The sequence below is a fragment of the Gallinula chloropus genome (genome assembly GCF_964237585.1).
Source record: "Gallinula chloropus genome assembly, chromosome: 1".
Lineage (NCBI taxonomy): Eukaryota > Metazoa > Chordata > Aves > Gruiformes > Rallidae > Gallinula > Gallinula chloropus.
The window spans coordinates 155495658-155521586 of record NC_140085.1 but is presented as its reverse complement, the minus strand read 5'-3'; the positions used below and the strand labels follow the sequence as shown (position 1 = coordinate 155521586).

The following is a 25929-nucleotide window of genomic DNA, read 5'->3' as shown; positions in this document are numbered from 1 at the left end:
TTGCAAATATTTCTCGCTTTAAGGAATAATCTGTACTCAGCACCATCTGCACTCAGCAGCATACAAGAGAAGAAAGCTAAGAACAGTGCAGGCAGTTCATTTTGCATTGTTTCTGGTTAAAAAGGGCAAAGTGCTTGGCATTTCGAATACAGATACTAGAAGCGCAGGTAGGAAGCTTAAGAATAGATACTGATAAGAAACAGTCACAACAGCTAGCAGATAACAAGGTAGGGTGATGGAGAGGGAACACGGGAGAGCTTCTGGTACACAAGCCATATTAAACCTCAAAGCACGCAAAGTGTTATTATATAAAGGCTGTAACTGTCAGGCACTCGTGACAGGATTTCTTCCACCCCACCTTGCAACACTGCCATTTACTAGTACTCTCCACGTTTCTGAAACCTAAACTGTATTTAAAAGGGAGTGAGGTAAAAGTCTGATTTTCCAGTTCATTTTTTGCAATATAATGCTTTCTGAAGCCTGACTACTAAACAAAGAATATGGTCTCTGAACTTCTAATCATCACTCAAAGTACCTGTGGGTATTTTGCCTCACCTCTGCTCAGTCACCTGAGATGCCCTAGAATATTTGAGACAGATGGGGCTTGCAGGGATGACACAAGACCTGCAAACATCCCTGCCCTTCTGTAGCACCTAGTGGAGGTAAGGGGAGATCATCTAGGGTACCCAAAAAAGCTTCTGACACCTTCAATTACTTAGGCAAGTGAATCTCACCCTACATCTCCCTAGATCACAGTGACATCTTAAACACCTACCTCTCAAGCAGACTTTAAATACGCAAGTTCAGATGTCTTTCATCTTGAACTGAACACCACACTTTGCAAATAAAAAAACCCCACATCTCCCTTTATTCTGTAATCATCAGAGTGGTAACAAAAGTGAGATTTCTGAATTCTTCCTGTTCTTCCATCCCACCTCTACTGAGGTAAGCAGGAAAGGTTTAGGAGATCAGGAGTCCTTTGACCAGACATAGGGCCATTAGCTTTGGTCATCCTCATGGACTGTGTCTGCTAGTGATAGCAGACCATGTACACAGCAGACTCTGTAACCAGACTCTGCTGCATTAGGGAAGATCCTGGGCAGGAAGCTGCTTGTTCTGTCCATAAATCGTGCGTGCTCACAGTGTGATAGCTTGCCTGTTGAGACAGTCAACAAATTTTTCTTGGCTCTGACAAAGTTCCTTTGGAATTCTAGAAGTGTATTTGTTTCCCTTGGCAATATGAGAGAATAAAGTATTTCTAAAGACATAGTTACTAGGTAAATTAAAACCTGTCTGTGTATGATACAAATCAAACTTTTCTGTGTTTGCTCAGTCTCTCAAGAGATATTGATTTCTCCTGGGTAGGGAAAAAAAGAAGCCACAACACGGACATACTCCAGCTACAGCTGCTACAAGGTATTCACTTCATGTTTTATTCATTGCTGCTGGCAAAACCTATCACTGGAACATAGGAGCTGTCATATTGGATTAGAGCAGTGGGAAACGGAGCCTACTATCCTGTTTCTGATAGTGGCCAGTATCAGCTGTTCAGAAGGGATGGAAAATACTCAACCACAAACTTTATAAAAGAATTATGTACTAACCTAAACACAAAGGAGTATCTTCTTTAACCTCATAAATGTGTGCTTTGTTACACTATGGAGATATCCATATACATTAAAAAAAAAAGCACCTTTTAAAATGTGTTTAAGTCCTTATGTCAATTTTATGAAAACAAACTAATTTTACTTTGCATAGTGAATTGTGGTGATGATTTTCTCCCTTACAGAGAACCACTGCAACAAAGAATCCAGGGCTGTACAACAAAAGATAGGTAATAGTAGACTTTGACATAGCTTATCAAAAAGTATTAAAATGAAGTATGATAATAATAATAAAACCTGAAGCCAAACAAAACTGAGAGAAGATTGATGATGTCACAACTACAGAATGGTGGGGATTAATGCATCCTGTTCTCAAGAACCAGGCAAAATAGAAATGAATCAAGCAGAACTTCCGTGATACAACACAGACCTGCTGTTGTATAGAGTGAATTTAATCTGAGATGTTCTGCAAGAAAAGAGTTCATGGGGTTCAGTGGGTTCACTAAAACACAAGTTGAAATGCTCAGATTTGAATATATTTATAGAAGGACACAAAGCTGAAGGTGGTGGAGAAGTATGCCTACAACAAACTTAAAGTTTACTCCTAAAATAAATGTTAAAAGATAAGTGACATGGAGAGGCCCAAATGTACCTGGTAAGAAATAAAAACTGTCATGAAGAATGAGACATCCCTAAAACCAAACCACCACCACCCCCCGCCCAGCCCCAAAAAACCCCATACTCTTCTTAATCTTAAGAATTCATGAAATATTTTTACCTCAAGGACAAAAATGAAGGTGAAAACAACAGACATTGTTGCTAAAGGCACAGTCACTGGGTCTGCAGCATCCCACTGAAATGCAAACAAAATGTGCTCATAGAAGAGTAGCTGTTAAACAGAACTAAATGTCTACTCATTGCTTTAACTTTTCTTGCAGGTTTTGTTAATGAATAGATTTAGTTTTAAAACATATTCAGACAGGAATGCCATCTCAATGTATTCTTCACGCACAGATCTACAGCTTAACTGGAAATTTAAAATAGTGGAACAGACTGCAAAAAAAAAGGCAGAGATTGACTCAGATCCACAAACTGCAATTAATCTACAGTGATCTGTGCCAACTGAGATTGCTGTATCTAGAAATCAGGCTTCCCTACATTCATCACAGTAATGGCTCAACTGATTGTTAATTAGGGCAACACATGCTGTACTATTGTAATGAAACACTTGAAAGAAACACAATTACCTTAACTGATAACAACACAGACTGGGCCAGAACGAGTACAGCAATAGTCCTCTTAAAAAATGGATGCTGAGTGATATCATACATTTTAGCTCTAAAGCCATCGTTATCTGAAAAGAAAGAGTTGGAGAAGGAGAGTTAAAATACACAGTGGTATTTTTTCCCCCTATTTCTTGAACATATTTTCTGTGTTCATTAGTGGGAAAATAATCCTTTACCAGTTTCAAAATACATTTCTAATTTTCTGCTACAATTTTCCATATCAAATAGGGCTTCTGAACATATAATTTCAAATGCTGAACACCAGTGTTGCATGAAGGCTTTCGTACTTGTAGGGCAAGTGCATCATTCAACTGCTGTCAGGTTAATACATTCCATTCATATCATTAACGGCCAAACGCAAATATTTTTCATTTAGAAATTCGTTTTTTCATTAAGGCTTATCCTAAAATCATCGAAGCACAACCTTTTTTGGGTTGATTTTAATAGCCTTATGCAGAGATCTGTAGTTGGAGCCTGTTTCCACATTAACTTATGCACAACCTCCTAGTGGCCTCACGATTACAATTTTAATTTGAATCGCAGACTCCTGGGGAATTATGAACACTGGGGCTCAACATGAATAAAATCAAAATATCTTTGATACCCGGCCGAGGTGGGAGATGAAGAGGTTGTGCTATCTTCAGTCTGCTTTTCAGATCTTCCCATCGTCTCTGATCTACAGTCAGCAAAGCTGTCCCCTTAACAAACGAAGAGAAGCGTATAAAGCTTTTGTCATATAAAAGCTAGAACATTTAATGCTGTAAACATGAAAACAACATTCTCTTTGGTGCCTGAAATAAAGTTACATATGCAACTCCTCTTAAATAACACACTGTTTGGGTAAAAGGAGTCTGAAGTATCCGCTGTTACTCTGGAGGATTTCTGGATGCATTAGCTGTGAGTTTCTGGGACTCGACTCAGCAGGCACAGTTGTTGCTCTTTGTAGCAGCCGCCCGGTGCGGACGGCGGAACGCTGCAGGAGGCCCTTCCATTTGACTGAACATCCTTTGCCAGGAAGCACTGCTTTAAAAGAGTGGTCGATTCTGTCTGGACTTTGCTGCAGAAAATCCCTGCAGCTCGTCGGTGCCGCTGTAGTTTCTCCGGGAACGACCCCTCCAGGAGACCGCTGCTGCTCTCCACAGCCCTTCTGCTTGGGGTGTAATTGAAATAAAGTAATAGTACGCTGTGAATCTACAAGAGCTCTCCACAGAGGAAGCACAAGGAGAGGTGGAGATACACCCTCGAAGCGGGAGGTGGTACGTGGCAATGTGTGTAAGCGTTTCCATGAGACAGGAGGAAACAAGCAAACCCCAAACAGAATTCAATGTTGTTTAAAATGACCTTCAAAACAAAATGAGGTCCTCATCACTTCAGAGAACTGTAAAATCTCATGGAAGGAATCTGGAGTTACAAAAACAAGGGAGACCTTTTCAAGGTAAATGTCACAAGACTGTCTCCTAGAGACTTGGCTGCTCCCCCGGTCAGCACAGAGCCACAATGAGGGCTGGTGTCATCTTTGAGGGTCACCTCGGCATTGGCTTGTGCAGATGCTGGAACTGCAGCTGGCTGTGCGACTGATAAGGTCAGAAATCCTCCCTCTCAGTGGAGATAATCTCTTTACAGAGCTATGTCCCCTAACACACCCTGGGAGGAGGAGGTGCCTTCCAACACACTGTGGAAGAAGCGACGGTTGCCTAATACTTGTGTCAGGTCCAGAACGGTGGGAGCTAGGAGGGAAAACACTGTCTAGGAGATTAACAGCACTTAGAAAGATTGGGTTTACTGCCACAAAAGCATAGAAAAAGTCATACTGGTAGGATCCAACTCCTCTAGTACCTGTTTGTTCAATGACAAAAGTCAAAAGTAGATTCCTGTAGGTGTACCAAAGCAACCTAGAGCAGAAAGTGGCTCTTGATGATTCTCCACTGCCCACAGATCTGCCCCGGAATTCATGGCAGGCACAATAAGACCACATGCAAAACTAAAGGGGAAACACAGCACTTCCTCACTCCTCAACATCACACACACCACACTTTCAGAGAGTAAACGAAAGATGTTTCATCAGCCATGATCAACAGCCATTTAAGAGCGACATTTCTTCTCACCTACACTTGTGCCTACGAATGGGCTTTTGAGGAAAACGATCTGTGTAGAAAGTGTAAAGGGGAATGAAGAAACAATTTACATGATGGAAATCCCAGGTAACATCCCAATAGAGTTTCATAAGGTACATGACAGAAACATACATAGCTAAATAGATCATGGTTATGGAAGAAACAGGATAACAGTTTTAACATTTCAAAACATCTTTTAATTACCCATAATGTAAATAAAATGGCTTAGGGGATTTTTTTTTTCTTTTTCCCCCAAGACTTGCTGAAAAGTATTTTGTATTCATCAGTGGAAAGTTAACATATTTGAAGGGTAAGTAATATTACACAGCCGAACAGGAAGGGGCAAAAGTATCTATAAAAACTCCAGTGAAATTATCACACTAGAGAAATTTCAGCTTTGCTGATTCAGTAGTCAAAACTTATTGAATAAGAAAATAAACAAATAGCACCTTGCTACTTGTTTTTCAGAACTGATGTATTTTAACAAGAACAACTGTACTTCATTTCACCAAAATTACACCAGTGTCACACAAATATATGAATGCCTTCTGAACAGCAGAGGTTTTAGCCTATTTATTTGGCTCACAACCTCTTTGATTTTTTTCCACAATGCCTTGCTTGCCCACATTGGACACAAAGTAGCATGCTGCTCAGCTCCCTTCCAAAAGGAGTCAAGTGGTTTCTTTTAAAGGCAAACTCAAGGGCTGTGTATGCTACAGAGTTCAGGTTAAGGCCACAGTAGGGTCATGGCCAGCATCCAGTTTGTCTCCAGCTCTAGCACACCAGGTTGTCTTGTATCTCCCAGCCCCAGAGTGCACAATCATCCTTTCCCTCCTGTGCCAGGAGTGATAAAAATATCACTCTAGCTAGCTGCAACATAGATGTCTCATTATTTTTGGACTTTGAACTGAAAGATGAAAAAAAAAAATTAATAATTATGTCTTGGTGCCACGGGGGCTCCACAGGAGAAAGGAAAGTCAGATTGAGGGCTGTGCATGCAGTGTGCATGCGGCAGTCCCACCCAGAGGATGGTATCTTTAACAGCTCTACACACGAGCTGCTCTGTAACAATTCACCTGGGGACAGGTTTTCTACTTTCCAGGGTAATCTCCAAAGCTCCTGTGAGCTGCATTTTTTTTTTCTTTGAACACCAGGCACTTTTTTTTTGAGTGATAGGCAATTAATTTTAGAATGTACTGTGCTGTTTTCTAGGAAAAAGCCACACAGCTTTACTTCAGATCTGAAATACCCCAATTGTAGGGCTTTAATGAGACACCTTGGTTGTAACCAGCGCAAGTATAACAAACACATCTTTTTACCTGCCACTGCACGTACGCCTACGTGAAACTGAAACAGCAGAATGCAGAGCATCTGTATATACATTGTGATTTAGGTTCAATCTCCATCTGGCAACAAGGCTGCATTGTAAATAAACACAGTCAGCTTTGAAAGAGTGTGTGATGGGTGATTGCCATCATCCCAGGCTCGAGTTCTGTAGCTAACATGGACCGGGTGTATCTGAAGCCATACTTGCAGGCTTGCAAAATGTAAGATTGGTGAGGCAGTCTTAAAGGCAGTCTTACCAGGTAACACAGACATTGTCATATCATTGTCAGGTTTCTTACAGAGCCACTGTTACATGTAATCACCTGCTTGTTTTCATTGTTTCATTACTTGTTTCATTTGACTTCATTTCAGTACCTTGTTTTCATTGAAGTTAGCGATGACAACTCCAACGAAGAGGGTCAGCCCAATCATGCAGCCAAGGAATACAAAAACATGAATGTAGATTCCGTGGATCTGAATAGCCAAAAATCAGATTAGCAGTGAAAACAAATCAAAGTGTTTGTTGTAGAATTCAAAGACTCTGATGTGTTTCCTTACCGGCCCAACGCGATGAATAATAACATCTCTGACTTCCACCCAGCCTTTTAATGAAAGAACTTCAAATAGTGCCAGCATTGCATTCCCCACGTTGTCAAAATTAAAATTCCGAGGATTTGCCCTAAAATGCAGCACACAAACAAGTGTAACTTCAGCAATAAATTTGCTCTATTTGTTACCTTGATTCTTCATAGCCTAGCTAACATTTAAATACCTTGTAAAGTTGGTGTGAAAGCCTCTGATATATAATTCAAAGGTCTGTCTCAAGAACAGGAAAACAACAGCAACGAATTTTGATCCCTATGTATGTTTTATTTTCTTGTTCAGAATCAAATGCACAGTAATAAAGCTTGTAACTTTGCTGCATTTTCTTGCTTTTGTCAATGAAATAAGCAAAATGTGGCATTCCAGAAAAAACGGATCTGATGTCATCAGCCAGATTCTAAAATAAATTTACCTGAAGGAGACCAGCTTCAAACCCACATAAATGACACAGGTGCCAAAGTCAGTGAGATTGTTTAAAAAATGCTGTTCCTTATTTAATTATCATCAGGAACTGATAAAGTGAAACTTACTGAGAGGATATAAAATTTCTTGGCTTTCCTATACCACATCCTTTGACCTTCTGTATCAGCTGAAATTCAAGATGATGTTTCCAGCTGAAAATTAAAAGCTCCCTCTTTGGGCTACTGCTCTGTCTCTGCAGTCTGGGACAGATAATCCAAGGAGCCTGATTAATTTTCAACAATTTATAAGGCAAATAGTTGCATTCCAGAAGAATTATTAAGTGTTTGGTGCTTCTGAAAAACCCAACCATTCAGTGAAAAAGAGGGTTCTCAGATGTAGGTATTTCTTTTAAACACGGTCCTTATACTGACATTTGGCTTTTGAAAATCTGGCCTGACATAATCAACAGGTGGTAGAAATGTCCTTGAGGTAAAACATTCTTCTGCAATAGCAAAACATTCCCCAAAGTTTACAGTTATGCTGATTAAGATGGTTTTTGCTTATTTCTGGATCAAGCTGAAGAGGATTGAATTTGCTTACTTGAGGAAGAATTTATCTGAAGCATACAGAAACAAAGACTTCTGCAGATGTCAGAGTTTCACTGACTGCTCAAATCACAGCATATTATTTCATTAGTGTAAGATGGCTCTGAATCTAACCACTGCTGGTACATTTTTTATCCACGCACCCAGCCAATTAAAATAATTGTGGCTGTTAAGCTGATTTTGCAAAATGCCAACCAACTTAAAAATGTAAACAATTAAAAAGAGGATTTTTTTGCCTGTTCAGGTGTTGGAAATATTAAATGGACTTTAACAGAATACTAATCACAAACATAACATTAGCTCTTAAATATTTTTTACTGCAGTATTGCACCAGAGAGACCACAATGATTCCCTACACTGGAAACAGAAAGAAGCTGCTAGCTGGCATGGCTGATGGGCAGAAAAGAGAAAAGCTGGTTTTAGGCATGACTTGCTCATTTTTTTTGTTGGTAGCTGTAGACAGGTTGATTTCAATTTCTTCCGATCTTTTTCTATGTATTCAAAAATTCTGTTGATGTATAGCTCTTCATAACAGTACTAAAGAACAATCAAGTGATAATCTTGGTTCAAGTCAATAATTCCCACTGTAATAATAATAACAACATCTAATTCCTACCTTGGTTCAGTACCTACAGGTATTTTTTTTCCTTTCTGCTTTAAGCATAGAACAGCTGGTTAAGTTTCACATATCTGGCTTTGTAATAAACACACCAGAACCTTTACCCTTAATATCATTTGACTGACTTACAATAAAACCCCTCCATCATTTCTATCATTTTCTACATGAAAAGCCGAGGTTCTGAAGAAAGTCAGGCCAATGTGCAGCAACTCACCAGACTCGTGGCACCCAAAATCCAGGTTTTTTCTCTCCGGGTCTTAACTTCAAATTGAGATTTTTGGAAACACTTACATTTATTCTGAAGATGCCATGACAGTCTTCCTAAAGTGAAATAAACCAGAGCCTGGAGTTAAATAATGCCCTGTGAGAGATGTCAAAACGCCAGTACAGACAGCACGCTTGCTAAGAAGGGGAAGCAATGTAAATGGAAACGAAGGGTTATTGACAGGTCTGGGATTAACAGTCATGGATCTCTACGCAAATGGAAGATGCATTTTGGGAAGGATTCTAAGAACCATTCTCCATCCAGGACAGAGAGTGCTTTTCATTTTGCAACACTATCGACCATAGAATGGCTTAGGTTAGAAGAGACCTCGAAGACCATCTAGTTCCAGCCCCCCTGCTATGGGCAGGGACACCCTCCCCTAGACCAGGTTGCTCAAAGCCCCATCTAGCCTTCCACCTCTTTCCTAAAGATCATTGCTCTCTTGAGGTGATGATGATATTTCACCAAATGAAGTAAGAAACGTGTAACTTTCTCCATTTAATGTACAGAGCACTCCCAGCACCTCGGACCTCTATCAGCCTGACCTGGTTTTTAGCTGCTGACCTAGGAGTGTAAAGGTGTCATCTTCTGTGGTTAATGTCATGTGATGTCCAGTCCTTTGCAGATAATATGTCATGAATTTCACAGCTTTTTCAGTCAGTCCCCAAATACTTGGGCTTGATTTATTATTTTAAATGAAAATCAATCCATCCCCTCATTCACTCACTCCTTTACCATCTTTGTCCCTCCATCACCCTGCTTCTAAACAAAAAAGTGCCCAAGATCTCCCATCTCTCATATGATAGCTCTGATTGCCCCACTCGCTTTCCCCAGCAGGCAGAAATGGCACAGCATACTGTTATTTTGTAGCAGAAAAGCAGTTCTTACCCTAGAGATGATGTGAGGATCATTGCACTTAGCCAGTTTTCCAGCAAACAGCTGCACTCCAAAGCTTGCGAAAACAAGCATTAATGTCAGCAAAAGAATAGAAACCTGTAAAGATGAAGTTAGACTTGTCAAGCTCTCTTCCTGCAGACTTGAAAAAAGGGGTCAGATCCTTCCACCAACTGCAGGGAGGATTGTTTTGCTGCAGAAACCCGGGGATACGGCTTTCATGACAGACATCTTACTTTAGGTTCAGATCCAGTAACCAGGTGCTGATTATTATTAGTGTTATTATTACTAACATAGCACCTAAGAATTGCAGATAAGGATCAAAGCTTTCCTGCACTCAGTGCACCACCTGGATAAACCCTCTATGGATAAGAATTGCCATTTCCTTTAAAGACAACTCATCAATGACTTAAATATGTGCTGCTTCTGTTTTGCTGAATCAGGCTTTACTAATTCATCTCAGCAAGTCACTGTTAGATATTTAATTCCAGGATAGCTACAATAAAGATATGCATGAGCAAATGATGATGTAAATACCTTGAATAGAATACAGTATCTGTGAAATGCCAAGTAGCTCTATACTTCTTGTCCTTGCTCTGCTATTGTCTGCAAATATTTTGCAGGTTAACTTTTTCTAACAACCTGACCTAACGCAGCATTCTGCTGAGGAGTAAAATGTTAGTTGTTTAGGCTGGCAAATATCACAGTAGGGGCCCACGACAGTAGATCAGGTTCTGATCAAGCAATCATTGACTCCATTATTGTTGTTATTACTGTAAGTGCAAAATCATGATCATGATAATGACAACAGCGTGATAACAATGAGATCCAGATCTGTGAAGACTGTATTATCTCTCAAAAAATCTGGAGGTAGAGACCTTCAGCTCGGAAACCCAGTTCTTGCAGAGCTGCCGTTCCCCTACTTCTCGTTTTCCTTCCCCAGCTAGAACTGTGAATAACAGGTAGATTTTATTTCAGTAGCCCTCCTATGTAATTATGGCCAAGTATATGCTGAATGAGTTACATAATAATAAAAGTATTATTACAGCAGCTTTATTCAGAATAAATTTAAATGAGTTACTTATATTCCTAATTTTCAGTCTGTTCTGTGGTCATCTGCAGTGACAGCTACCATGAAAAGTTAGTACACAACGAAGGATAAAACATGAGAAAACATAAACATTATGGAAAAATGGTATCTTATCACTCTCACATCTTCTTTTTTAACAACAAAATAGCTGGCACGTACCAAAAAGATCTCCTTAAAGCCACTAAAGAGCTCTCGCACCACTTTCCTCATCTGAGGGACCAGTTTGAAAATTCGAAGAGGTCGGAGGCAGCGGAGCACCATTAGGAGCTGAGCCCCGGACTTGGCAGGGACGTTCTGTGGCATCCAGCACAGGAATATCAAGCTCACCTTGAGGAGAGAGGGCAGGAAAAGGCAAAGAAGAATTAGGCCCACAATGTCTTACTTGACACAGACACAGCACAGAAGATCAATAAAACACTTCTCTTCCTTAAAATTAAAGGGAAGATTAAGGCAAAAGAAAAATAAAAAAAGCCTAATTTAGAAAAAGGACTTGGGTCTCCTGTGCCCTGGCTGACTGTCCTAACTAATAGGCATCAGCCTCAGCTTCTGTCTTCCCCTTTGACTCAAAACCTATTTTATTCTTTCCAGCAGATGGAACAGTTCCAAACGAAGGAATCAAATTGTCTGATTCAGAGCAGGGACATGAAATACATTCCTGGAACAGGCAGCATCACGTCTCTCCCCCCTTCTCATTTCAAGCAGACATTCTACCCTGAAACAGAGATATCCACACCAGGGAAGTCCGAGAACAGTTTCTCTGCCAGGTTTTCCCACCAGTTTATTGCAGACAAAAGTAGTTTTGTCACTGTGTGGTTTTATCACATGGATATTACGCATTTTAAAGTGTTTTTAAGCAGCATAGTTGTGTCTTGTAGCCTGAACCCTCTCTGACAGATGGTTATTGATTATGAAGTCTGTTAATTACTCATTATTTTAAAAAAAGCATTTATAATAGGGGGACAGAGGTGAGAGTGTTACAAAGTGTCACTAAGCGTGCAAAAAATAGAGGATCAAGCTGATATCACCAATATGATTTAAAAGATTATACAATTTGTTAAAAACAAGTGGTAGAAGACAGCTGACCAAAACAAAAAGATTTGCCAGTGCTTCCAACTTGCTTTCATATTCTTCTAAGACCACCAAAGGCTCACTTGGCATAGCCAAGCTACACTACCTTAATTTTCTTTTGGATGAGCAGAGGGATTCAGAGAGATTACAAGAAATCTGCACACATACTGGTTATGCATACTAGGGGAGGAATTCTGTATAACTGTGCATATTTTTATTTATGCTAACAAAGGAACCTTTGATACAAATTGATCGTGACAAATTTTATGCAGCACATCTGTCTGGTGGATTAATCTCTGAAAGATTTAATCTAAATCCATCAAAGCCATTTTTCCTTAGTAATTTCTTCAGTTAGAAAGTATTTCATACTGCATTATACTGAGCACTGTTTCTGACACATTCTGTGGGGTTTATTGTCATATGTGAAGAGGAAACGGACCCCTTCTCTCATGTTTGAATGGAATAGGGGAAGTTTCTGGGGACAAAGGCAACAGTAGAACAGTTTTGGGTTTTTTTCTTTTCCCAGACAACCACTACTGATAGTTATGGAATATAGAAAGATGCTGCTTTGCTTTCTTTCTGCTATAGCAATGCCAGCAACAAGGATGTGCCCTTCTGTCAAAGGGTAGAAGCTTTTCAAATGCCTTCTGTAAAGCAGCAGAGCTGTCTGGAGGAGAGGAAGCAATGAATGGCTAAGAAATAGATAAAATAAAGATTCCCCTGCATAAAAATGTTCAACTAAGGTCAGAGATCTCAGCTTACTCTGGAACGAAATCAGATCTGATACTTCAAACATATCAGCAAATAGACAATTTAAAAGGGACACACAATAGCCCTACATTAAATTGCCAGGTGGTTATCACATGTCAGTGTAATTTTAGATGTATGAAAAGGTATTTGTACACATACCTGACAGGACTGTACATGAAAACACTGGTGTCTGTACACAAATTGCACTACTGAATTTGCAGCAGGGTGCAGAGCCAAACTTTTTAACACTGCTAAACATTTATATACCCAAAGATACCAAAATTAAGAACACTATAGAACCCTTCATGAACATAGAAACTTACAAGATATATAAATATGTCCATAACTCCTCCAAAGTCCCTAATGACAGCTGTTGGTGTAAAAAATAAGCCATCTGCCATAATCTTCAGATTAAGCTCAATGCTCATGAATATTACAAAAACATATTCAGCAATCTGAAAACCAAAGCAGAGAACAGTCACCATTTAGAAACAGGCAGTGGAGAAAACCAAGGTGTCTGTGCCTCATTAAATGACTCAGTGACAGTACCTGGAGTGTCGGAGCATGCATAACTCTTCTAAAGGGGGATTCGAACATCATGGAGATGCAGGAGCATATAGTAACAATGATCATGACCCAGTCCAGGTAAGTAACCAAGCCCAGCAAGTCACTGCAAGCAATACATAAGGATTAACCATCGTAGAAATATCAAGAGTGGTGTGTCACTTGTGCTGCGTCTACACCACAGTTAAGTCCTTTCCTATGAAAAACAAATTAAAGCTGAGGAGTGGCAGAGATTTCAGCATTTCAGAAATGCATAGTAAAACTAGGAAAGTTACATGCAAGTGAGGAAGACAAATATGATTTAAAAGAAAAAAAAATATATATCTATCCTCTTCCTATTCATCCTCCTCCCCAAACTCTATGGAAAGAAAAACCTTTTTTTTGGGGGGAAAGAAAAAGAACTGTACATGTGCATGCACACATATACCCATACATGCATGTGTGTGCTCATACACTTATGCTGCAGGCTTATGCGACCAAGCAAAGTTACTTTTGCAGTGCTTACTAAAGCTGATGGTATTTGGTATTTTTCACAGCTCCAGTAACAGGATCTGTTTTAGAACTATAAAAAGAAGAAAAGATACAGTCATTTACATTTTATTTTAGTCAGCATTATAATTATACTATGCATCCATCAACTCAAAGTAATTTATATCGAAAATCAAGGCTACATTTTATCTTGGCTTAATTTTAAATGCCTGTGTAAGTTTCACTTAATTTTAGTTTTATTATCAACAAGGCGAGTATCACTGTAATTCATGGCCTACCTGTAATTCTCTAATGATCTATCAAACTGGTACTTTTTGGGGCCTTGCTTTTGTAAATAAGGACTTAATTTTGTATTTTGCTGGGGCAGGGGGGAGGTTGGAGCAGATAACCTGAAGTCAAACTTCATGTTCCAAAGTGCTTCCTCTGGAGTTCTTTCTTTTTACTTCAAAACCTCCTGGACCATATCTTCAGTTAACACACATAAAAAATTCTTCCACAAGCCCTATTTGTTTTATTACTTCTTCAATCATTTCCTGATGAACATTTCTAGATTCTCCATACCTGAATTTTCCTATGAAATTGCTGTGCTTCACCTACCATATCCAAACACCCATTAAGCAGCCAGAGAGAGTGAGAACCACTCTGTAAGTAATATGGACATGTCTAGGTGACACAAGTTCTTGCCTGAGTGATTACTTAGGCTTTTTATGCAAAGCAGAATGGCTTCATCAGGAGAAACTAAAAGAATCCTATCCAAGAAGCCTCTCTTGCACCAGTGGTTAGAGGCACCTTTTTACCTATTTTTCAAATCCTTGTAGCAAATCACGCTGAGACAGGATCTGCACTGAGGTAGTCTATATCCCATATGAGTGCTGTAGCCACTGGGATGTGAAATTGCCATCACTTCCTCGCTGAGCTTCAAGTGAAAAATGGACTGACCTCACCTGAGGCATTACCACCAGAAGAGATTTCACGGCTGTGAATCACAAGAGCGCAAGACGCGTGCAAAGAGAACAAGAAGCGTCTTCCACAGGCCAGGTTCACCCACATACACCAGGCAGTATACAGAATACACTGTGCTTGATACGTTCCCACTTAACCCATTGACTTGTGTGTCTTCTTAAGCTCATAGCACTTCCTCACATCATATATTGTGGTATTCCTCAGCCATTTTTACCAGAATAAAATATGTACCCTATCAGCCTGAAAAAGATCTGCAGAACATGTTACGTGGTGAGCTGGGTGGGACAATGAGTAGGTAGAATTCAAATAAATGAAAAAAACAAAAAGACTGTTTAACAAAATCAGTTTACTATTCTAATTGCAAACATTTTAATTAAACTGTTGATAATATAAGTATCCTGTCACCCTTGGGCAGTCCACAATGCTAAGAGGACAGACATGCATTTGACAAGTAGATGGGAATGCATGTTTGTGTGTTTTGTTTTGCTGGTTTAATTTGTAACTGCTTCATGGACCACTGAACTGCAATCAAGTTAGCAGTTGCATAGAAAAGTAGGCACCTCACTTCTCCATAGATGGCAGAACACTTAAGTATGGGTATTTAACCTTCCTGTTCTGCATAGAAGTAATTTGTTGAAGGGCACACAACAAATCAATAGTAAAGCAGGTGCTGAAACTAGGTCTTCCAAGTGCCAGGCTCACAACCTTGAGCTGTCTTCTGTCTTACGCTGTCTGTTGGTAAAGTGACATGCATCAACCTTCTAAAATTAGGGTGCCAGCCATAGACACAGGTTTAAAAGCACAGCTGTAAGATGATTTTATATCAAGTTGCTTGTACATAGGTCTGTATCTGCCACGCTTGCATATACCTACAGTTTGGTTACTGAGTCTTACTGGTTTTTACCTGATCTCAGCTTTTCTCCTTTTGTGTCCCACAGCTGAACACCTCCCCACCTTGATCTGGGTCTCCAATTCTGGGCTAAGAAGCCATCGGGTGAGCACAATGGTGTTCATTTCTTCTCACCTGTTTCTATTCTCTGAGTAACTGTTGGTACATAAGGGCTACAAAGATGATTAAAGGACTGGAGCATCTCCCCTACGAGGAAAAGCTGAATGAACTGGGGCTGTTCAGCTTTGAGTAAAGAAGGCTGAGAGGGGATCTTATTAATGTTTATAAATATCTCATGTGTGGGGTACAGGGGGAAATGGCCAGCCTCTTTTCAGTGGTCTGTGGGGACAGGACAAGGGGCAATGGCCTCAAGTCAGAACATAGGAAGTTCCATACCAATATGCTGAAGAACTTTTTCCAAGTGAGGGTGACAGAGCCCTGGCACAGGCTACCCAGGGGGTTGTGAAGTCTCCTTCTCTGGAGATATTCAAGAACTGTAAGACCTGTCTGGATGCCTACCTGTACGATCTGTCCTAGGGAACTTGCTTTGGCAGGGGGGTTGGACCTGATGATCTCTGGAGGTCCCTTCCAACTCCTATGATTCTGTGATTCTGTGATAAAAACTTCCTACCTTCCACTGAGGAATAATAGGACAGGGATAGCAAGCTGATTCCCCAAAATCTAAAAGTGGGGGTATAGAATGTTACCCTCTCATTTCACGCTTGCAGTTTCCCCACGGTCTCGTCCCATCTCAGCACTGCAAACTGCTCAAACATGTCTGCCCTTACGCAGCAGTCTAAGGCTTGTTTTCCTCCCAGGGCGAGACTCCCATGGGCAACTGACTGAGAACAAGAGAGCATCTCATGTAGCCACGACCTTACAGGCAGTTTCCCTTTCGAAACTGAAGTGAGCCCCAGATTCCTGTGGACGTGGAGACCAATGCTTGCCTGACCCAGCTGTTGACATGGGATGAACTTACGCGTTGAAGCGAGCTCGTACCACCACTCGGCAGAAGTTCCTGAACCTGTGCTCACGGCCAACTATGAACAGCGGTTTATCGAAATAGGGGTGATTCTCTCGCAGCTCCTCCTCTTGCACTTTCCTTTCCAAACACAGAGATAATTGATTAAGCCACATGCCTTATGCCTGGAAAAAAACCCATCCCTTAAACTTCATTCTTTTTTTTTTTTTTACCATGGCTCTCAGTACCTTTTACTTCATACTGAGAGTACCTAAGACAGAAAAGTGTGCACTCGAGACTTTTGATTTGTAAATACCTCTTCATTTCGGCTTGTTCTTTTTTTTCTTGGATCATCTTTATCTCACTGTCTTCTCTCTGCGCATTTCTGTATCTCACTGTGTTGGAGTGCTAGAAGCAAAACGATTCCTTTTAAATGAGGTGTGTGGATTGCTGTTTTTTAACATGTCAGATGAAAGCAAGATATGGTGTTTTACATAGGAAGATTCAAATGAAAAATCTTTCCAAATGCACTGCACATTGACTCAGTCACGCATGCTGTACAGTATTTTCTATCTACAGCACAAGGCTGCTTATTTTCATCAAGGTTAATTTCAGTTTTAATTTCATGCACAAAGTCCCATCCAATGCAACTTTTAACTTTAAAATCAAAGGTTCTGTAAGCTCAGCCAGTCTCTCTGAGTGTGAATGAATACCATCAAAGCTCCTAAGGGCAAAGAGTGGGCAAGAAAAGGCTTTAGACAGCCTTTCACTTTCTCAAGCCTGCCTCATGTAGCAAGTTGTGCAGAACAGTTAGTGACTACGGAGGACAGGGAGAGAGGAGAGGGAGAGAGAATGGTGGCCGGAGCTCAGCCAGTAGAGGGTACAATCAGTATTACTATTGAGTTAAGTGACTCTTCAGAGCACTCCTGGAGGGGTAATGCTGGGTGTTACCCTTACTACTGGGCACAAACAAAGCTGTATTTTCTTTAAAACATTAGTAACCTACAGTTTCTTTCTACCACAGGGCAGAAAAATTCCTGAATTACTTCTTATGCAGCTGTTTTAAAGTACGAAGCACATGTAGAAAATGACTATCACAGTTTGAAAATGGAGAGACTAATATTGCCCCCTGAATTTTCAGAGTCAGAGATCAACAAAATATCACTATGGATTTGCAGACGTGGAGATGCATTTAACTGCATGAAACTACAGCACAGTGAAATCCATGATTACTCTTCTCCCTTTTAGTCTTTGTCCTTTCCTCTTGTGTTTGAAAAACACTGTTAAACTTCTGCTGGAAATTTTGAAGTGCTCTTTCACCAGCCTGGGTGATTCGTGTAATTCCAGAGTAAGGCTTTTTGTGGTGTCCTGAGTAGCAACTGTCATTTTCCTAATGTAGTATCAGTGAACTTATCTCAGCAAGTGCTGCAAAACCAGCAAGTCTATCACTGGAATAATCACGCCGATTATTTTGCGCATAGTTCTAAAGCAATTTCACTACTTGTTTTATGACTTACAGGTAGACATTAGCCTTACACAAGCATTTATTAGATAGTACATACATTTAGTTCTTATATTCTCAAATTGAAACCCTCATTTCTATGAGGACTTACATCTTGAGTCAAGGTTTCAAGAGATTTTCCTCTGCTGATTCTCTGGCTGTTGGAACCATGTCTCAGTGACCTGAAACAATCATAATCAATTTAACGATGTATCTCCAGATGAAATTTTGACCTTTATAGGATGGCCATTACAAAGCACTGCTCTCTAGCCACCCAATATCTCAAATCCTTATCATTTTTCTCTCGCTCACATCAAAAGCTTATATGTTCTTCAATTGTTTTCAATCCAGCCTAACATAAGCTAATTTCTTCCCTTCTGATCTTTAAATTGATAGCTTTGTAGTCGGTGAAGGAAATGGCATTTGAAATAAAAAGGCATTTTTTCCATTTATACAGTACAATGAATTTCATTATGGTTACAATGAAGAAAGTAGAATTCAGTTCTTTGTGCAAGTAAGTAATTCCAGTTTTTCACTTTAGGTATTGCTCAAATTTAATTCTTTCCATCACTTTTATTTTAAGAGTATTTTTAAACCATCCTTGCTGTCCATGTTTACCTGCGTTCTTGTCGTATATGATGCTGGACACTAAGTATTGACCTTTCCTTTGCAGGCTGCCCCTCAAAGGATCCACTCAGCATGCGTTGCCTGGTGCAGGCCCTACAAAGGAAGATAATGACGATGACACAGGGTTTTCAGTAAAAATGATAATTTCTGAGATAACACATTCAGAAAAGCCAGCCTGACTTTCTGGGAGGCAAGTGCGCAGCTTAACAGACAGTAACAATAAAACAAAAACGGATGTTACATGAAAACATGTTTTGAAGTCAATGGTCCCCACTCTGCAACATAACCAGTCATCTGACGAAGCTTCTCCATGCTTTAGCAAGGGCCATCTTTGAGATTTTTTCAGTTTTGTGTATAATTTATGGTCCCTCAAGTCTTCAAGAAGTGTGAAAATGGTCAAGCAATGCAGTAATCATGGGTAAAACCAGTTTGTCAGCAATGAAGAAGGGAACCACTCAAGTATAGCTGTCACTTTAGGACAACTGTCTTTCAGGGCTGTATTTTGCAAAATACTGATGCACATACTCAAGACTTACAGCATATCCTTGAGTATTCTTCTATACAGATATGTAGACCATACATGGCTTTAGACGAAAAGCTGCATGTTGCTGATATCCTGTAACATGAAATATCTGCTCTCTGGGAATGTACTGAACTTGCAGCATCTGGTTCTGTGGGGTTTTTCCACTTGTTTTCTCATTTGTTTCGTTTTGCTTTTGCTGAATTTTGGCAAATGCATTTTACACATTTTGGCAGAAATGAGTATTTGCTGGAATTTCAAGATTGGAAAAATAGTTTATCTTTCCAGGAATGCTGCAATTTTAAGTTTACACAAGGCACAACTTATTGCTCATTTTGTATTATGCAATCACTCAGAGAAATGCAAGACCCAGCTGGTAATATTTCATACTTTTTAATGAACAGAATCTCCATATTTTTTAGAACATTACTGGAGTAACCACTCCTTTCTCCTGTCTACTGTAAGGCTGAGATAAATGCTATGCTTGACAGCATGGGATGATCATGCTTCCTGACAAAAGGTGTCCCAGGTATATTCTTTCCCCACTGCGACTTCGTTTTTCACTCTTCTCCACTATTACTCCTTCTTGTTGGATCTGAAAACAGAGACAGGAGTAGGGATCCAAAGTGAGACCTGGAAATAAAATGAGAAGCTTAGAATGCTTGCCAGTGTCATCCCTGCCAATCACACCAGCGTGCTAGAAAAATGCATTGTGCTGCACTTGTTGTAGAAGGCATTAGGTTACACTACACTGAACTGAAGCATCGTGCCATTTAAGAAAAGCACTGTGTGTCTTGTAAAACACAGCTCACCTTAGCCAGACCATGAGCATTTTAATACCAAGGGATTTTCAGCATAATATTGTGCAGGACGGTACTACATAACACTGTCAGAAGAAAACAGAGATATTGCTTGAATCCCTGTGCAATTTTCTTGGTGGAAAAAATATTCTAGAAATAGATTCTCCCCCACTCCATTAAAATGACACTCTATTTTTTTCACAGCCGAGACAATGGACAGTTCTGGGGTCCAACTTCTCTATAAAGGCTTCCTGCTGTGACAAAAGGGGTAACTTATTTTATTTTTTCCCTGTAAATATAAATTATTATGCTCTGCTTGTAACAGTTAGAAATTATTTTCTTGACATCAAAAAATGACTTGCACATAAACTTTCCATGTCATTATACAGAGCTTACTTGAAAACCAAGTTCCATAAACTCTTAGTGTCCATAATAAAAGAGAACATTAAATGCTTGAACAATAAATTCTTTACCTGGCCAATGAACAAGATGGCTTATTTGATTATTAATGGAGTAATAAAATATACTTACTCATATACTATATGGAATGGGCATGCATAAAGTGTAACACCAGTGGAAAGACTGTTAGGATTATCTATGATCTCTGCCTAAGTCAGATCCCTAATTCTGTACTTGCAATTTATACCCATTGCCTCATTTTGAGTAACTCTGGCAGCCCTGCAGCTCCTACTGAAGTTAACAGGGAAATAATGAAAAGCCAGTTGTATAGCACCGAGATCAGAAATTTTTATCAAGTAAGTGCAAAGAAACCTTTTGTATTTTCAGAGCAAAAGGTGCTGTGCTAAAAAGGCTGTGGCTACTCTTGCAAGCCTCTCTCCCAGCATTCTCCACTTGATGGGAATTATTGCCTTAATCTTCCTCGTATCAACTCCTAGTAAAAGGCACACTTTGTTATTCTTTTGACTCAGGATCTGGATGTTTTTCACCTGTTTAGAGACTTAGAGTTGGGGATCTTTGGGGACATTTCAAAAAGAAGACAGGTGCCAGGAACCTTCCAGAATTGCATAGCTGTCAATTTCAAAGTCCACAATAGGGTTAGTTTTCTTATTGTAGACAGCTTCACTTAGGTGCTACTCTCACGTAATCCACATGTCCAGGCTTCCCTCACAATCAGTGGAGATGTAGAATTCAATTACATTCGTTGTACAGAGGTGGCCAGTGCCACCTGCCATGGCCTGGAGCATTTTGCCTTGCTTCCAGCTGCTGCTCCAGCAGGGTACAGGTCCCCTACAAATTTCTGTATTACCCACCATCCTCAGGCATCTCAGACATTACTAGATGTCCATTATGTGGAGAACTTCATTGAATACTTGGTCAACTAATTTAATTAATGATGTCTGGAAACTGTTCAAGTAATCTTAACGTGGGTATCTAAAGACAAAGCAGTCAGCTAAAGATCTCATTGGGCTCCATGGCCTCTGTAGACTAAACCTCTGTCAACTAGATGATAGAGGTCATCACTTAGCTTACAGGCAGATCTGGTAGTCTGGAGGTGAATCCCACACTTGGGACAATTACTGTGCCAAAGTGTTAAAATTTTAGTCCTAGGTGGTTTGGAAAATGGAGTAAAAAAAATGTTTGACTTGATACATCTTCAAGTAACTGTAGCAGGTCAGAATCTTTTGAATTTTGAATAATGCCATGAAAATTAGCTTTTTTAAAGCTAAAATTGTCCTTTCTATCTTTCTATACCTCCTCTATGAAATATTAGATGGGTTCATGTTCACTTGTGTAGGAGTGAGGAGGTATGAAACAAGAAACACATCAAGCTTCTGGACTTTGTACTGTGCAGAACTCTGAACATAGTTCAGCAGCTGAAAACTAAATGCTTCAAATTTGCCTTGATAAGCACAAATGCAATAAAATATCCTGAAAAAAGAAAATGGGATTTGCTAGGTTATCAGAAAGCCAGGCTAAGGTGAAGACCATACAGAAAAATACGATATTGGGATAGCACATAGTTTTCATTACCTGCAAACAATTACACGGTTCGAACTTTTGAAGTCCTCTAAACTATTTCACTTACTGCAATCCCTGAAAAATAAGTAGTGAACAGAGTGTTTAAGTAGCATTCTTGGATCTAATGTAAATTGTTTAATGATTTGATCAATACTTAAAAATACTATACCTGAGGTCTCTTGCAGAGGGTGTGCATGTGGCTCAAGCTTAGACTTTTTAGGGAGGCGTCCCCTTCCACAACAAGTGTTTACTCATCTTCTTCCATTCGAGTATAACACTGATTTGTTGGGTTTCTGTATTGTTTTAATGAGTGAATACTTTAGCAATAACTGCAGCAACTCCACATATTACTATGTACTTTTGTTCCTGTTCTCCCTGAAACATGCTTGCACTGAGATCTTCGCAGCGTGCTTCACCTCAGTAGAACACTCAACTATCAGCCTCATCCAGCACTGCTTTCACCATGACTCTCCATCCCTAACGAGTCTTTCTGTGCTCTCATTACACTTCCATCTAACTTGGAATATATGGTCAAATGTAACAAAATAAGATTCATGGTGACTTCTGGGCTGATGCTTGTCTAACTTCTTTTTCCATACCTGCAGTGTTTGAGACTCCACAGCCTACTAACTCTCCTTCACAATAATGCTTTACAGTGATATATAGCACGGTGGTCACTTGACACAAAACCTGTAAACCAGAGTAACTTCTTACTAACGGATATGTGCATTCCAGTATTTCTTTCTGGTTATCTTTGCAGGAGGCAGGTGAAATCCAGTAGCTTCATATGCTTGTGGAGATTTAAGAAGGTGTGGATTTTGCTCCTGATAACAACAATCATCAACTGAGCTTGACTATAATACCTGTGCTCAGAAATGCATGGTTATCAAAACCTCACATTTATGAAGAAAGAAATCAAACTCTTAGGAGAGAAAACATGAAATATATACAGAGAAACTTGTAAATTATTTAGAACTGATAGTTACTCAAAGCAGGCAAATTTCTAATAAAGGAGTACAAAGTCATGCCTTCAATTGAATTGTGGAATCAGAATCATTTAGTTTGGAAAAGACCTTTAAGATCGTCAAGTCCAACTGTTAACCTAACACTGCTGTATTCACCACTAAACCATGTCCCTAGAGCACCCCATCTACATGTCTTTTAAATACCTCCAGGGATGGTGACGAAATCACATCCCTGGGCAGCCTGTTCCAGCACTTGATAAACCTGTTGTTGAAGGAATTTTTCCTAATACCAAATCTAAGCCTTCCCTGGCACAATTTGAAACCCTTTCCTCTCATCCTATGACTTGTTACTTGGGAGAAGAGACCAACATCCACCTCACTACAACCTCTTTGGTGTCCTCTCAGCTTCCTCTTCTCCAGACTAAAGACCCTAAGTTGTCCCAGCCACTCCTCATATGACTTATTTTCTAGACTTGCCTGCTTTCTACACCAGCTTCATTACTCTTTAGACATGCTCCAGCAACTCAAGTCTTTCTTGTCAGAGGGGCCCAAAAATGTATATAGTACTTGAGATATGGCCTCACCAGCGTTGAGTACAATTACTTCCCTACTCCTGCTGGCCATACTATTCCTGATACAAGCCAGGATGCTGTTGGTTTTCCGGGTCACTTGGGCACACTGCTGGCTCATATTCAGCTGGTTGTTGACCAATTCCCCCCCAGTCCCTTTCCGAAAGGCAGCTTTCCAGCTTTCTCTTCCCCAAGCCTGTAGCAATGCATGAGGTTGCTGTGACCTGGCCTTGAGCCTTTTTGAACCTCATACCATTGGTCTCGGCTCATCAATCCAGCCTGTCCACGTCCCTCTGTAGAACCTTCCTACCCTCCGGCAGATCAACACTCCCACCCAACTCGGTGTCATCTGCAAACTTACTGAGGGTGTACTCCATCCCCTTGTCCAGAAAAGAGAACTGGGTCCAGTACTGAGCCCAGCTGCCAAATGGATTTAACTCTATTCACCACCACTCTTTGGGCCCAGACATCCAGACAGTTTTTAGCCCAGCGAATCATGTATCTGTCCCATCCATTGCTAAATTCCAGGTAGACAACGTTCACAGCCTTTCCACTAAGTAGGTCTCCTTGTCATAGGAGGAGATCAGGTTAGTCAAGCAGGACATAAGCCTTACATAAAACCATGCTGACCAGACCTCATCACCTGGTTTTCCTCTGTGTGCCATAAGATGACACTCAACGTGATCTGCTTCAAAACCTTCCCCCGCACCAAGGTCAGACTGAGAGGTCTGTAGTTCCCTGCATCCTCCTGACCTTTCCTGTAGATGAACTTGGTAACTTTCAGTTAACTGGGACTGTTCTGATTAGCCAGGACTGCTGATAAATGATGGAAAAAGGATTGCTGAGCACTTCTGCCAGCTCTGTCAGTAATCCTGGGTGGAACTCATCCAGCCTCATAGACTTTGTGTGTCCATTTCCCCTCAGATTATGTGACCTCCATTGTGTCTTTCAGTTCAAGGCAGCAGTTCTGCTGCTGCCCCTCCTTACCTCTCCAAGAATCAAAAACTGTAATTGCCTGATCACTATGCCCAAGATGGCTTCCAGCCACCACATCACCCACAAGTCCTTCTCTATTTGCAAACAACTGGTCCAGTGGGGTGCCTTCCCTAGTTGCTCACTCACCAGTGGTGTCAGGAAATTATCTTCCACACACTCCAGGAACCTCATAAGACTGTTTCCTCTCTGCTGTCATGCATTTCCAGCAGACATCCGGGAAGCTGAAGTCCTGCTTACAGAATATTTCATCTACCTCTTCATCCTAGGTGGTCTGTAGCAAACTGCCATAATGGTATCTGCCTTCTTGGCCTTTACTCCCATAAACACTGAAACCTTTCGTCACCGAGATGAAACAACTGGCTATGTGAACAAGCAAAAAAAAAAGCCAGTATGAAACATTGAACAGTACAGCATTAAACCAGAAGAACCACGATTAACTTGGGGATTGAGTCAACAGAAGCTTCAGGAAGTTGGACAAGGAAATTTGCAGCATTTCACACCTGGTGCAGAGTAGCTTCATGCATCATTGCAGGCTGTGGAATGTCTGGCTGAGGACAAAGATCTGGGAGTGGCATTGTGCACTGGGCTTGCATGGGAGGAGTTACCGGGCTGGTAACAGGATTAAAATGTTCTTGACATCAATAAGGCAAGCTGATTATTATATTAAGGAGAAAAGTAGCCAGCAGATTGAGGGAAGTTATTATCACTCCTCTACTCAGAGCTGGAGAGGCTGCACCTGGGACACACATTTGTGTACTTCAAAAGGGATGCTGAAACACCAGGAGCAGGTACAAGCAGTCAGTAGCTTCCATGTGACCTCCAGGGAGACTTGAGAGCTGTTTTTTTTACTTTGGTGAAGAGGAGGTTAAAGCATGGAGCTAAACTCTTGTTACTGTGAGATGAGAGAGCAGTGAGCAATGGCCAGAAACTGTAGCTTGAAGGGTTCATAGTGGGCATGAGGAAAACCTTTTCTCAAGGGTAGGGCAATGCCGTGCAGGTGAAAGATGCAAAAAAGCTGATTTAACCCAGGATTAGCAATAGTCCTACTTGAAGTGGGCAGCTGGACAGCATGGCTTCCAAAGTTCCTGTCTGACCAATATGCCTATGTTCCTATGATTAAAAATAAAACAACAAAAATGGTTGCTCATTCTCTTATGAGAAGTGGTTTATCAGTGTTCAGAGAGAATTTATTCAGAGATTAACTTTATAACTTTTCTAGAAGCACAGAGGAGCTCATTTCTTGCTTACTGTAATATTCAGGAAAGAAACCCCACTGTATTCTGCAGAAATACTTGTGTAAACACAGTCTGACTTCTCCTTTAGCATATTAGCAAATCAGTAAAACTGGATAGTTAATTCAAACATTTTTTTCCCCCAAGATGCATTCATGGCAGTCTCAGTTTCGAACATAAGATAAATGCACTTCAGTCAATTAGCTGTTTATGAAAGGGAAAGTTCCACTTAAGCATGAACTATATT

The 25929-nt window shown here is 40.3% G+C and overlaps 1 protein-coding gene across 2 annotated transcripts in view; it reads right to left on the bottom strand.

Annotated features, from left to right (window-relative positions):
* Window positions 1–25929, bottom strand: part of NALCN (sodium leak channel, non-selective) — a gene marked incomplete at both ends in the record, with an annotated part of 232005 nt that overhangs the window by 15017 nt on the left and 191059 nt on the right. For both annotated transcript variants that reach the window (XM_084271507.1, XM_084271508.1), the window contains 15 exons: window positions 2383–2457; window positions 2852–2958; window positions 3495–3588; window positions 6706–6804; window positions 6889–7009; window positions 8774–8880; window positions 9713–9817; window positions 10968–11135; window positions 12950–13081; window positions 13176–13296; window positions 13696–13752; window positions 16511–16633; window positions 16809–16900; window positions 18106–18175; window positions 18612–18713. In XM_084271507.1, coding sequence (XP_084127633.1) covers window positions 2383–2457; window positions 2852–2958; window positions 3495–3588; window positions 6706–6804; window positions 6889–7009; window positions 8774–8880; window positions 9713–9817; window positions 10968–11135; window positions 12950–13081; window positions 13176–13296; window positions 13696–13752; window positions 16511–16633; window positions 16809–16900; window positions 18106–18175; window positions 18612–18713 — 1573 coding nt within the window. The remainder of the gene's footprint in view (window positions 1–2382; window positions 2458–2851; window positions 2959–3494; window positions 3589–6705; window positions 6805–6888; window positions 7010–8773; window positions 8881–9712; window positions 9818–10967; window positions 11136–12949; window positions 13082–13175; window positions 13297–13695; window positions 13753–16510; window positions 16634–16808; window positions 16901–18105; window positions 18176–18611; window positions 18714–25929) is intronic.